This window comes from Ostrinia furnacalis, unplaced genomic scaffold (genome assembly GCF_004193835.3).
Source record: "Ostrinia furnacalis isolate ACB-3 unplaced genomic scaffold, ASM419383v2 OfSCF4444, whole genome shotgun sequence".
Classification (NCBI taxonomy): Eukaryota; Metazoa; Arthropoda; class Insecta; order Lepidoptera; family Crambidae; genus Ostrinia; species Ostrinia furnacalis.
This window is the reverse complement of record NW_021134683.1, coordinates 284,181-298,114: the sequence shown is the minus strand read 5'-3', so window position 1 is coordinate 298,114 and position 13,934 is coordinate 284,181. Positions and strand designations below refer to the sequence as shown.

Here is a 13,934-nt window from a genome sequence, read left to right as displayed (position 1 = left end):
GGTCTACTAATGACCAGAAGGAAAGATTTTTTTATTGCATAAGTAGGTGTTACATTAATAATTTAATTCGTAACTTAACTAAAACAACAAAATTAACAATTTCATGCTATGAAATTAATATGCATTTATGTAAAACCTATTTACATATAGACTGATAACTTCCAAAAACCGTCAATACTTTAAAAAAAAGATGACGTGCAAATGACACGTTTATCATTGACGTTTACCTACTATGACTTTTCAATTTCGATAGTATAAACTTTTGGCTTTAGAATTTTCTTATTTTTAGATAATTTTCATTAATTTATTTAATCATGTCTCAACCTAAAGGCTGTGCCAAACCTCTGGTGCTAAACGAGCTGTTGATACAAAATGTGAACACGTGGGGCAATGTCCAGTACAACATACCCTTGCGGTTGTCCAACAATGAGACCAGGACGGCAGCCAGCATCGCTCATCGCCACATACCAGCTATACCGCATAGCTTGGACTGCGTAAGTAGTTTCAAATCTCCTTACATTTGGACAAGTTTGCATCAAGCACATAAGTACTGTTTTGGAGCAAAGACTAGCCACAAGTCGCCATTGGTCTTCGCAAGAGAAGCGCTGACGTGAAAGATTAATGTGTTGTACGTGCTAAGGCCTATTTTCTACTTTTCGTCTTCTAGGATCAACCAACACAGGACACAGGTAAGCTTCTCTCTGGCAGCGTTCTCCAATTAACTATCAAGACTCTCTTAATTACCGACCAATTAAACTCATGTCTTTATTTATACAGTAAATACTTTGTTTAAAACAAGATGAATCCCAGTTGTCACAGGCCATATTCTTTGTGAAAAGTAACTATTTTCTAGAAAATCGATGATCCGCTCCCCGAACGAGTATGCGGCCGCGATATGGTGGTCGAGAAAGAGACCTACAAGACGACCACCGGCGAATACTGCGTCAAACCAAACCCTAACAAGGCCATGGAGAGGGCCGACTGCTCCATCAACTGCAGGCGGGTCATCTTCATGACGGGAGTGGAGAAGCGGGTAAGTTCTTGCATGTTCTAGGAATCCTAAGCTGTAGCTAAAATTTAAGTAAATTTTTTAGCGTTTGTGTGTTGGAAGAATGCTGCAGGAGGCTCCCAAACTAGGCTATGCTTGTATCTTGGGAAACCAGTGTAACCGTTTGAAATTTTTATATGCTTCTGCTTTGACTTTAATATCAAGTAAACAGTGTAGGTATAGCTGTCAACGTGAAATTGTGAACTCCGTCAGTTTATAATATAACACGTGAGATTGTAAACTAACAGTGTAATCTAACTAGGTAATCTGACGAAATCCACAAGTTTACGGTGACATAAGTAGCCGAAGGAAAAAGCCATTATCCAATAGATTTTGGAACATCAGCTAATGCCTGTATTTTTTATAGTTGCAAGGAAAAAGCATCGTCCAACCTACAATGATATCGGAGATGAAGGATAATTTCAGAGGCGTGATGGAGCAAGCAACAATGCCGCCTGAGATCACCGTCAGGGCTCCTGATCCTGAGTATATTTTTGATGTATGTATTGATACGTCATATAATACAACGATTATAGTACTAGCTTCGTAATCGTCATCATCACACGTCCGTCGTCAAGCCATCAGAGTCAGTTTTACCAAATTGATTTTGTGATCCAAGTATTAAGTTACTTAGTTTGAGACAAAGAGCCTTTAACAATTTCTTTGATTGAGAGTAGAGTAGTAGAATCTTGCCCACCTTTGAAAAGCTTAGCAAAGAAACCATTTTCTGATTCAAAGGTCGTAGCAGCTGGTCGGAATGAAGCTCCTGTAATATCTGACAGCGCTGGTGGATTCCGAAGACTGTTGGACCCTTACGTCACCACATATAGGGCGTGCCATAAACCGTTCTCAGTGGAGGATCAATATGGCATCGGCGCTAAGGATCAGATCACATTTTACTCGGCTTTCAATTTGCCCAAGGTACTGTACCTATTGTACTGTGTGTAATCTATCTAAGTTATTACCTATGTATGTGAATACCTGTAAATAGCTAAATAAAAACGTTGCCTTAAATCCTTAGCACGCTTGGTCAGGCGTCTTCACTTAAGCGGCTCGGCCAAATGAGCCGCTCATTCGCCTGATCATGCATCAATAATGCTTATGCTTAATACACTGTATTGTTTCTGTTGGTGTTCTGAATAAGAGTTCTAGCAGTCATCGTTTATTTCAGGTGAGAGGCTTCGGACCGCGCCATCAAGAGATCTGGATGCCACTAACGTCCAAGGTCCACAGGGGTGTCTACGACAGGATCCACGTCAAGAAGGAGTACAAGGAAGTGGCTGCGTGCCACAACCCTGTCAATAATATCAAGGGGTTTGTAGATAACTTTTAAAAATAGGTACCGACTTCAAATGAGGTGGTGGTTTACTTGTATTTTGTTTTGAATGTGCTTCGTAGTGCAACGTAGAGTCGCTTCATACACGCGTATTCGTCATTTTACGCTTGGTGTACTCTTGCTTGCAACTTTGCTATAAAATACTGTCAACGGAGCGCTAACATCGTGCGTCGCAGCATCGCTGTCGTATTTTTCTTCTTATTCCAATTTGCCACACCACACAACCACAGCTTCAGCAATAAGTTTTCTTTTTTACAGCGTCTTCGAATCAGAGATGAAGAAGAAATACAAGATACCATTCGCGTATTCATCTCTCGCATCCTGGGGCCATGGAGAGAATTTCGACCTAGCCCCCTTCCCACCAAACCCCTACCAGACCAATATCGCGCCGTTTATGTACTGCAGCGATTACTGCCACATTGCTCAAGGAACCCCACCGTATACTGTCATAGACCAGCTCCAACACAAGTTGCCTGTGCATAAAAAGTGTATGAAGAGGATGATCGTTTCAAGGGATTATGATCCTTAGAAAGAAGAGCAGTGTCTGAAATCCTATGATAAGATTGAAATGAGGGTTTTCGCGAATGAAAGATCCGCTAGATGGCGGGACGTGGATGTGGGGTCTGACTGCTGCGTAATTGGTGGATTTTGACATATCTGTCAATGTCATGTCAAAAATAACCAATCATGTATAGATGACCCACGCTGAACTGTCCCGCCAAACTCAATGACAGGGGGGCGCTACCATCGTTCAATTTTATGGTTTCCAACATGGCAAAAATCGGAACCAGCGATTCGGTATTGACGGTGGCGTCCCGCTGTCAATGTCATCGATAGGACAGTTCAGTATAGATGACCCACGCTGAACTGTCCCGCCAAACTCAATGACAGGGGGGCGCTTCCATCGTTCAACTTTATGGTTTCCAACATGGCAAAAATCGGAACCAGCGATCCGGTATTGACGGTGGCGCCCCACTGTCAATGTCATCGACAGGACAGTCCAGTATTTTGGAACTATATTTTGGAACTATAGCATTTGGACCTCGCGTCTACGTATTGCCATCTGGTGGATTTTTAATTCGCGAAAACCCTCATTCCAACATTATATTAAGGCAAACAAGTGAGCATCGATGATTTTCTTACTTTCCGACCCTCATTTGTTTTCTTGATGACCCAAAATCGGCATTTTTTTATATGTTTGTGAATAAGTATTTTAAAGTTTTCAATAAAAATCATAGATCAGGGTTGTTTGTTTTATTCAAATATCATGTCTATAAATTTTTATCATAGCTATTTACTTGTAATTGTTGGCGTGCTCAGGTACGGCAAATACTTTGAAATCTGAAAGGAGATTTAGGTTTTAATTTTGGTATTTAAAAAATCTACATAGGTGAATTTTCAGGCACTAAAAAAACTTTATAGACTAGCGCTCTTTTACACACCCAATTTATTATGTTACTTGATGGTTCAAAATATTCTAAAACCAAGGTAAATGAATAAATAGGTACCTTCCGAACTTCGCGCATTACCCGCGGCCACATATCCTCCTGCATCACGCTGTCCATGTTGCGTACCACCAGTTCCTTGAGCCCTAGTCGTCTTTCATCCTTGAGCTCTGAAAACAAATGTAGGCTGGATTATAACTAGCGATAAGCGATCTCTTCTAACGCCCAATTTCCATTATCGATCTTCAAACCAAAGATTTTAGCAATCTTCAAATCTTAATCTAAGAAACCAATCTGTCGATTGGTCTCCTACGTTGCTTTCCAATAATGTATCTCAAGAGCCGCAATCGTTTGTAAACGTCTATTCCACTTTGATCACCCAGCGATTGGCAGTGGCGGATTTACAAATTTGCCGCTAGTAGGCCATTCAATTTTTGCCGCCCCTAAGTACTGACTTTTGAAATTCAATACGTTAGTTTAATCCCGTTTTTAGTATGATTGTGAACTTAATGATATTTCTGTCAGTTACTAGATTATAATTGCAACCCGCTATGTACTGAAGAGTTTAATATTGACCTAAAAACAGCAGCATGTAGGTACTAATCATAAGGTGGAGAAAGGCATGACTTAAAAATACCTACACTATATGAACACAGACAAAATAATGTGTGGTCAGTAAACATTGTTTTTGTTAAATATTTTTTATTGCACTTAACAGTTTAAAAACAATACAAACAATTTCTATTAAAATATAACATGTTAACAATCCAGTTAATGGTGACAGACAATGAGATCAAATAAGTTTTACATTATTTTCTTGCGAGATTTTAAATTTGCAAAATCATTAATTATAAGAATCGTAAGAAATCTTTTTCATAAGTTCTGACTTAAAGCATTAAGCTTTTCTTGACTTAAAGTAAATCGTAGATAGTTTTTAACCCGTTTTAAGCAAGAAAAACTTCTCTCACCTGAACAATTTGTCACCGGTGGACACAGAGCCATGCGAAGTGCTATATCCGGTATAATTAGCTAAGAACTACTTAAAGGCAAATAGAAAGACCAAGACTTGGTTTAATACAGGGTGGCCCAGAAGAATATTCACTTTTGAAAACTCAAGGAAACGAAAACTGTACATTTTTATAGAACTTTAACTATTGCAATTTAAAGAAAATTTAATGCAATTTGTTTTTAAATTTACCTTTATTAAATAACATTGCCCAGGAGATTTCCTTGACGCTTACAACATTCGATCAACATACATCAAAATCTTGGAATGCGTTCGTCAGAATTACCTCGAAACCTATTTTCAATTTTTTGCCGAATGCTCAGTTCAGTTCAGTTGCTGCATGATTGTTGGATTATAAAAGTATACTCTATTCTTAATGTAACACCACAAAAAATAATTTTCTGGAGTGAGATCAGGGCTTCCTGGTGGCCAGGAGATGTCACCCCTGCCAGAAATTATTTTTTGTGGGAATATGTCTCTTATCATATGCTCTCAGTTGAAGTGTGACACGTAGCCATCCTGATGAAACCAAGTGCTCCGGTCATAACCTTGCGAATCTTGCAGCTTTGAAATCAAAAAGCTTTTCAGCCTACCAGTATAGCGCTCTCAAAAATTAATCATGATTTCAATGCAACCAACCAATTAAGCAGTGGTGTAATCTCACTGCCTCTAAGAAGCGCTAATCTCATTCCAGCAGACTTCTTTTTGTGGGATTACCTTATGAGCAGAGTATACTCTAATAATCCAAAAACTCTGCAGCATTCATCCATCCTGAATCCATTTTAAGGAAACTCTAAGGGCTCCTGCAGACGACGCCGCCAACGCGCCGCCGCGCCATCGCCGCGCCGCTACACTGTTCATACGCACCGAGTAAAAAGTTTTCCAAAATTTTGATGTATGTTGACCGAATGTTGTAAACGTCAAGGGAATCACATGTACGATAAAATTTATAAAAGATAGTAAATTTTAAAATAAATTGCACTAAATTTCCTTTAAATTGCAATAGCTAAAGTTCTACAAAAATGTACAGTTTTCGTTTCCTTGAATTTTAAAAAGTGAATTTTCTTCTGGGCCACCCTGTAAGACAATATCACGAAGTTGTGGAGAGATGGTGCTCGTGCTAGGCTCCGAAGATTCTGTGTTACGAGTTTTTTTTATTTTTATTAAAACGCTATTGGAATATTTTAAAATTCATGATCACATAAGTACCTAAGTATTGGTTACAGTGCGTTTATTAATCGTTTATTTATACAGTGTGAGTCACGTTAAAGTGTATATGAAAATAGATGAAACTAGACCTATTTTTATCGACAAAAAAGAGGTCAAAATTTGTTTGACATTTTTTTTTTAATTTTTTATCGAATTTTTTTTCTTCCAATTACTTATTATAAAGAAAACGTAATAACTTTTAAACTAAGCGGTATATCCTGATAAAATAAAAACAGTAATAATGCTAAATAACAGGCGATACTGAAAAAATACATAAACTACCCAGAAAATGCCAACAAATAATAAAAAAAGGGACTTTTTGAAAAAAATCTGCTTAAAAATTCGTATTTTTTTGGTAATTTGATAAATTTCTCAAAAAAATGGCCCTATAACAGGTAGTTTTTATTACTTTGTATTATTCTCTATCGTATTATCTTTGTAAAACCAAAAATCGCATGTCTCAATCCCTATCACAACATTTGCTTTGATCGTTTGAACAAAGGCCTGCCACAACATTATTCTCCGCTACAGGTAGAGACAATTTTAATTTTAACTAAAATGCTTATTTTACTTCGAAATCTTTTGTTTTTATTTGAAATCTAACTTGTCTTTATGCCCCCAGATGACTATGACGATACCTGAGGCCTCACGACGAAGCAGCTGGCGCAGCCAGGAAGAGCGCATTCGCATTGTACTGAATTTTTCTGTAAAATAATAAATATCACTGAGTGGTACATCACATGAGCGTAATTTTGAAAAGAATTGTCTAATGTGTAGGTCGCACCAAAAGGCAAATACTATGCTAAGAAGTTTGTTGCTAGATACAAGTTAATAGGGAATTTAAGGCCAGAAGGAAAGTAAGTTATGCTTTTATTTGCGATTTCAATGCTTCTTACATTAGATAAATTCATTTACTATTTATGAAATTTGTACTAACATGTTTCTTTTTCTTCTTTTTTTCTTCACCGAGAAATCCACTTTGCGACGATTTATCACACTGCGACAACAATATTATTGGATCTAGTTTGTACAAAAGGTAAGATGTATTTTAAGATATTAATAGAAATAGGGAGAGATCGAATATCAATAACGACTTACTTTTCCAGAATATACGGCTTCTTGAATATTTTCTTCAGAATTCACCATCTCATTTTACTTCCCGAATTTGCTTTCTAGGCCTTGCTTGAATTGGGGACTTTTCTGTAATTTTTACACAATTATTTTAGGTGTAGGTGTAACTGGAGTAAAAAATTGCAACAATACTAATAAAAAATAATATTTACCCCAGGGCATAACTGGTTAGGGCACTTGGTGCCTTTGGCTGCATCCTCACATTTTCCCTGAAAATTGAAGAATAATTATTAAGTTAACTAAACGCAAATTCTTCAACATTGTCTGACAAAATGAAAATTTGCAAAGGAGATGTGATCCATTTAATATTTTTCACGAGTGAATAATGTTTCTAGACTTGTTTGTAATGTAGGTAAGTAGCTTCTGTAACTTGTGTTACATTTAAGTACCTGATCGTGTTACATCTCAACGCTTCGCGCGAGAGTAACGTGTCAATGGCCTAGCAAAGTTACTAGCAAATAGTCCAGTCATTATAGTAAGTTCACCTCGGAATTCGAGATACCCAGCTGTAAGTCTGTAAATACGTGTATATTGACACCCTAAAAGTTGTCTCAAAACCTACATATGGTAGGGTGTAAGCAACTATTAAATTTCAAGGTCAACGGTCACAAAAATCGGTTTTTTGCGCTTTTTTTAGAAATATCTCATTTCCTGTGGGTTTTTTGCTATTTGTATTTATTATCAATATTGTAGAATACTAAATTCTCTACAAATTTTGTTTAAAAACTTTTTTTATACGGTGAACCGTTTTCGAGATAGAGGGCGGAGAGCGCGCGGTCACTGCATCACTTCAGGTCTACTTAAGCGGTTTAGATTTTTCATACAAAAGGATTTTCCCGCTAATTCCTGTGGGAATTTCGGGAATTCCTTGTTGTAACTAAGCTTTGAGTTTACTAAGGTACCTACATGCCAAATTTCAAGCGTCTAACTTCCGTTAAGCGTTTAGATTTTTCATACAAAAGGATTTTCCCGCTAATTCCTGTTCCCGTGGGAATTCCTAAGTATACTATAACCTGCCCAGGTGTATGAAGAATAATTGTACCAAGTTTCGTTAAAATCCGTCGAGTAGTTTTTGTTTCTATAAGGAACATACAGACGGACAGAATTCTATACATGAAATATATTTTCAAAATAACTATCAGGGGGTGATTAGTGATCGATACTGATGCCAAAAATGCAATCAGTAAAATTTTTGTCTGTCTGTCTGTCCGTCTGTATGTTCCTTATAGAAACAAAAACTACTCGACGGATTTTAACGAAACTTGGTACAATTATTCTTCATACACCTGGGCAGGTTATAGTTTACTTAGGAATTCCCACGGGAACAGGAATTAGCGGGAAAATCCTTTTGTATGAAAAATCTAAACGCTTAACGGAAGTTAGACGCTTGAAATTTGGCATGTAGGTACCTTAGTAAACTTAAAGCTTATTTACAACAAGTAATTACCGAAATTCCCACGGGAATTAGCGGGAAAATCCTTTTGTATGAAAAACCTAAACCGCTTAAGTTGACCTGAAGTGATGCAGTGACCGCGCGCTCTCCGCCCTCTATCTCGAAAACGGTTCACCGTATAAAAAAATTTTTTAAACAAAATTTGTAGAGAATTTAGTATTCTACAATATTGATAATAAATACAAATAGCAAAAAACCCATAGGAAATGAGATATTTCCAAAAAAAGCGCAAAAAACCGATTTTTGTGACCTTTGACCTTAAAATTTAATAGTTGCTTACACCCTACCATATGTAGGTTTTGAGACAACTTTTAGGGTGTCAATATACAAGTATTTACAGACTTACAGCTGGGTATCTCTAATTCCGAGATTCTTACCTAATTTAAGCTTAAATGACTGGACTAAAACTTTTTTAGGCTACAAAAACTTTTCAATTAGTAGCGTCTTTATCAGATTGGTAACTACGGTAGCTGTTTCATACATAGATTTTATAGTAGGTAATAAGATAATGAATGGTTCTTCGATACGTAATTTGTCAAGCTATAATTAGTTAGAATGTTAGTTTTTATGGAAGTATTAATATTTTTCACAGTAGGTAGTGTAAGCCAAATCCTCCCAAAATTGGAGAGTAACTAAACGATCTGTTAATGAAAAACCTAGTCTGACATATTTAATATTTGCACGCTTCCTATTTCAAGCAAATATCAGTGAAACCTACCAAACCACTTATCACCACTCATGTTACCTGATATTATGCAAATAAAGAGATTTTGATTTGATTTGACACTCACAGGAGGGCAAGTCGTCGGCATATTCTGTCCAGGCGGTCTTTTCTTCCTCGGAGCCAAGCAGGGCGGGTTGTGGAAGCACCGAGCTGGCACGCTGCAGGGAGCGCTGGGTCTCGCGGGCCAGAAGCACGGCATGAGGTACGGGAAGCAGGAGGAGGGTGGGATGCAGCGGGGTAGGTGGTGGCATGAGCGCGCTGCGAACGGCTGGGACAAACGTAGAAATGATTAGAACAATCTGGACATAATGCAGGCAAGCGTATTCCCCAAGCCTTTTACAGGCAGTGACCTAAGCTGACTTATTTGCGATCACTAGCTGGCGCCATTATCATAGCCAGTAGTGAGAGACAAATAAATTATTTTTACTCGCCTAATCTATGGTGCCAACTGCTCGCTATTTCAAAAGAAAATAATACAGTCTCAAATGACCGCTGCTTGCTATGGTGATTCGTGGATGCATTAAAAATAGTAAACATTATGATCATACCTAGATGCTATTATTACTGGTAGTACCAACAAACTCTACCAAGTAAGAGTCTAGTTCGATCATTTGATTAAAAACGAACCTTATGAAGTACGCAGCTAGATCGTGGAGTGAGTTCCACTTGGACGGGATCGAACTTGGGTTTTCGATGTACCGTTACCTGCAAAAGATAGTGAAAAGAAAGATCCGTAGTTAACATAGAAATTCCTGACAATGTAGAGCTAGATAAAACTTTATCTTTCGTTACCTTCATGCCGTAGCACGTAGTGCAGTCCACGAAACACTTCGAAGGTGGACAAGGTATCTGAAATATATTATTTCCTTTGAATGCTTTTGTAAATTTATGATCTAGCCTGTCTACTATTAATTTTGGTCATTAAAATAACAATTAACGAATTGTTATGCTTTTATTACCTTACAGGTACAATTTCCTCTTGGGCAGGATGAGCACTGCAAAACAATGGTTTATTCATTTTATTTATAGTTTTTATAGTGACGCTATAATGTTGGCGAAAAAAGAAATAAAGCACGAAACTGTACCTATGGTAGGTATAGGTAGTTGAACTGTAAATGAATTCCATTACGTACGTGAAATGGATTATATGGTTTCACAAACTAACTACTAAACTACCTATAATGTTTTCAACTTACCATTGGTGGGCATGGTGATGGATCACTCTGGAAAAATAAAGACAGTGTATTTGTTAAAATGCTTCCACCTTCGGCCTGATCATCACTTACCATCAGGTGAGATACAGGCCAAGAGCTTCCTCGTAGTGTATAAAAAAAATGCAGAAAAAGAATAAGAAGAAGTCAAATATTATGAAATGAAGAGTTACTAACGCAGGGTGGATCACATGGCCCAATGCAAGTTGGACAAAAGGGATCAACGCAGCAGCTTTTGCATCCTCCGCACTGAAATATGAAAATACGATTGATGATTTTGTTGATAATCCAAATAATAAGGAAATGATGAAAGGATAACACCTTCTAATGTGGGCAATGTAGCAAATACTGACCTTGAGAGATGAGGGCAGATCTGTTTTGCTCTGAAAAAGAAACAGATAAGTTACATTGTAAGAATAGAGTCTTACGGAGGATCAGTCTTTCATCTATCACTCGTACTCGTAACAAAGAAAAAGGTCAATATTAGGGCCACCAATGGCGCATGGATTATTCTTACCCTATGTCTGCAGCAACCAGTACCACAGCAGACTTGAACGATCGCGGTCTGAGGGAACACTGGCTTGTCATCCTCTTTCTTCATCTTCCTCGAAGGTCTGGACCCCACGATTGCGATGTTCGACAGGCCAAACATGTTATGCTCTCTATCAAGGCGGAGGATGGTGGAAAGGTACTTGTCTCCAACGCTGGTATGGGAGAGGTGGTCATCAGACTCCCGGCTGCAGGTGCTTGTGGAAGACATGTTGGGGGAGATCGATGGTGAACTGAAACAATGTAGGACTTAGATGAAACGTCCATTATAATTTTTATAAGGATTACCCTTTTATAGGGTCGATTTTATACATTTTAGAAAAAAGCTTAAATTACCAAAACTAGAGTTACCTTCAATCTACGTCCATCTCAATTTATGCCGTCTTCTCTTACCTCCTACATTTGCACCAGTTAGTGCGTTTACATTTCTGCAACGACATCACGCACTGTGACTAGGAAATCGTACACAACCTACCATTTTGAATATTAACTCACCTGGAATCTGGAGATCCTTCTTGCTCTTCAGTCAGCCATTTCATTTTGGTTAATTTAAGAACGTTTGGGTTGGCAGTGTTGAAATTGATTGTGTCTTCATTTTCTGATGTGTCACTTTCAAATGATGTTGTGGTTTGCTGAAAATGGGGAATTGAAATTTAATGATTGGCTAAAGTCAGGTTTGAATTCTTTAACTTTTCTTGGTCCACAATTTCTGAAATACATAGTTTACTTACATGAGCAGTAGATGACTGAGCACCAGTGTATTTCTTTTCTTCTATTTCGTAATCATTACGGTGGCTTTCGACCAACTCATGAAGAGCTTTTGAACGTTCCACTCTGATAGGCACATCTTCTTGATCAACCTATGTTTTAGATTTCAGAAATTAACAAAATATTGTAGGTACGTAGATTTTTTAAGAAAAGTTTAACACACTGTTGAAGACAGTTGAATGAATATTATTATCCAAAGAAATTCTGTTAAAATCTCTCGTAGTATACTCACTTCTTCAAGATCTCCGTCAATGTACCGGTACGAGGGTCGGTGATTCGATAGGTTGTTTGGGTTCAGATCGTTGACCAAGCAGACGTAGGTGAAATACACGTTCTGCTCCGAGGCACTGCTGGCCAACTTCAACGTACCCTCGGGTATACACATGCCCTCAAGATTGTCCATCCAGTTCTGGTCTTCGGGCCGGTTCATCATGGGAGTTTGATCGCTGTCAGCGTTTCCAAATATACAGGCTTCATCATAACTTTGATTGGGGGTTTTGTTCACAAGAATATTGGTTTGGTGATCGAATTTGCTAAAGATTTTGTGTTTACTTTGCCATGGTTAGGTTGAAATGAATGACAATGGTTTGAAATGACGTTGGTTTTGTTTCTTTTGACATTCTTTCAGGTTGTCTACTGTCAAGGTTTTCCATAGAAAGTATGTGAAAAGGTTGTTTACAATATTTTGTCTCCATTATTATGCTCTCAAATTTTTCCTATTTCAAAGCTCTTCCTTTCATGATGTCATACCCTAGACCAGTGTTTTTCAACCTTTTTCATGACGCGACCCCCCTAGTACGAAAAATTTTTTTGCGACCCCCCGACCGTTCGCTTTTTTTCATGCCTTTTACAAAGATGTTGTAGGGACCGAATTCTTTAATCTATACAACATTTATGCATTTGCATAATTAGATTTCGGATGTAGATTCAAATGTAGCTTTAAAACTTCTCTAATTTTTTACTGAGGTAGTTTTACGAGCTCTCGCGATCCCCCTAAAGAGACTTTGCGACCCCCCAGGGGGTTGCGACCCACAGGTTGAAAAACACTGCCCTAGACGAACAGTAGTGTATCTATCATAGGCTCTAACGACTAACCATCAACTAGCTCAGAATATAATGCAGAAAGCATATCCGCAGTGGGGCATGGATTAATAGCGAAATTAATTTCGACACTTCCCGAAAATTACAAAGCCATGGCTCGCAATTAGTGAATTATAACAATTCCAGGCCACAGGCTGTCGACCTGCGGTCACCGTGACGGCCATTGTTTCCCACAAAATATTGCTTCCTAATCTGATAATAGAGTGTTGGAACTCGATTATGCCACAGCATATATGGAACCAGTAGGCGCAGATAGTATTTTATAAAATAAAATAAAAATTCAGTACTTAGGCCCTCTCCAGGGCACTTATACATGCTCAAATATAGCACTTAGGGTCAACAAGAGCTGCAGGTCCTGAGAAGGATGTGGCAGAAGAAGCTCAGTCACCATTGTAATGGTGACCAATATAATTCTATGTATAGAATGAGTGTCTGACAAAACAAAATGTTCAATTTGAAGTAAATGCGCTAAAGCTATAGTATTCGTATGCCTATCAAAGAACGTGAGTGATTCCGATTAACGCAAAATCCATTAAATGTTAATATGGCCCTGCAGTTCATAATTACACTGTGACTGCACAGTGCGGAATTTCGTCAGTCGACCACTATTATCACAGTTTCAAATTGTAATTATATGGTCGTTTGGATGGACGCCCTTTACCTGGTTGGAGGAAAGAATTGATCTATTGTAGTTAATTGAGGACTTAGAATGACATTAATTAAAGCCAATTACCTACCTGTAACAAAATTCATCATTCATTTGGAATATTCAAGGGGCATCATTCTGTAGAGGTGCTCTTTTGCCCCCTCTTGGTGTGAATGACATCAGATACCGCAAAAACTTAACAAAGGATTCGTGTGAAAAAACCTATTTAGATCAACCGATGTACGGGTTACTTTGAAATTGACCACGTACGCTATTTTTGACTTTAACAAGATAATTTTTACCGGCA

At 38.0% G+C, this 13,934-nt stretch overlaps 2 protein-coding genes across 2 annotated transcripts; one reads left to right on the top strand and one right to left on the bottom strand.

The window, feature by feature from the left end:
- The first annotated feature begins 262 nt into the window (after nt 1-262).
- On the top strand, nt 263-2,920 carry LOC114359526 (uncharacterized). The gene is made up of 6 exons (XM_028313959.1): nt 263-494; nt 854-1,033; nt 1,416-1,547; nt 1,787-1,969; nt 2,220-2,362; nt 2,643-2,920. The coding sequence occupies exons 1-6, from the start codon at nt 315-317 to the stop codon at nt 2,911-2,913; spliced, it is 1,089 nt and encodes a 362-aa protein (XP_028169760.1). The 5' UTR covers nt 263-314; the 3' UTR covers nt 2,914-2,920.
- A 4,083-nt stretch (nt 2,921-7,003) lies between these two features.
- On the bottom strand, nt 7,004-12,631 carry LOC114359528 (uncharacterized). The gene is made up of 14 exons (XM_028313960.1): nt 12,113-12,631; nt 11,844-11,972; nt 11,608-11,744; nt 11,081-11,345; nt 10,917-10,946; nt 10,741-10,812; nt 10,549-10,575; nt 10,312-10,347; nt 10,145-10,201; nt 9,980-10,057; nt 9,420-9,620; nt 7,328-7,384; nt 7,143-7,244; nt 7,004-7,041 (listed from the first exon to the last, which is right to left on the bottom strand). Exons 1-13 carry the CDS (start codon nt 12,311-12,313, stop codon nt 7,197-7,199), a joined length of 1,338 nt encoding a protein of 445 aa, XP_028169761.1. The 5' UTR covers nt 12,314-12,631; the 3' UTR covers nt 7,004-7,041; nt 7,143-7,196.
- Between the last annotated feature and the right edge of the window lie 1,303 nt (nt 12,632-13,934).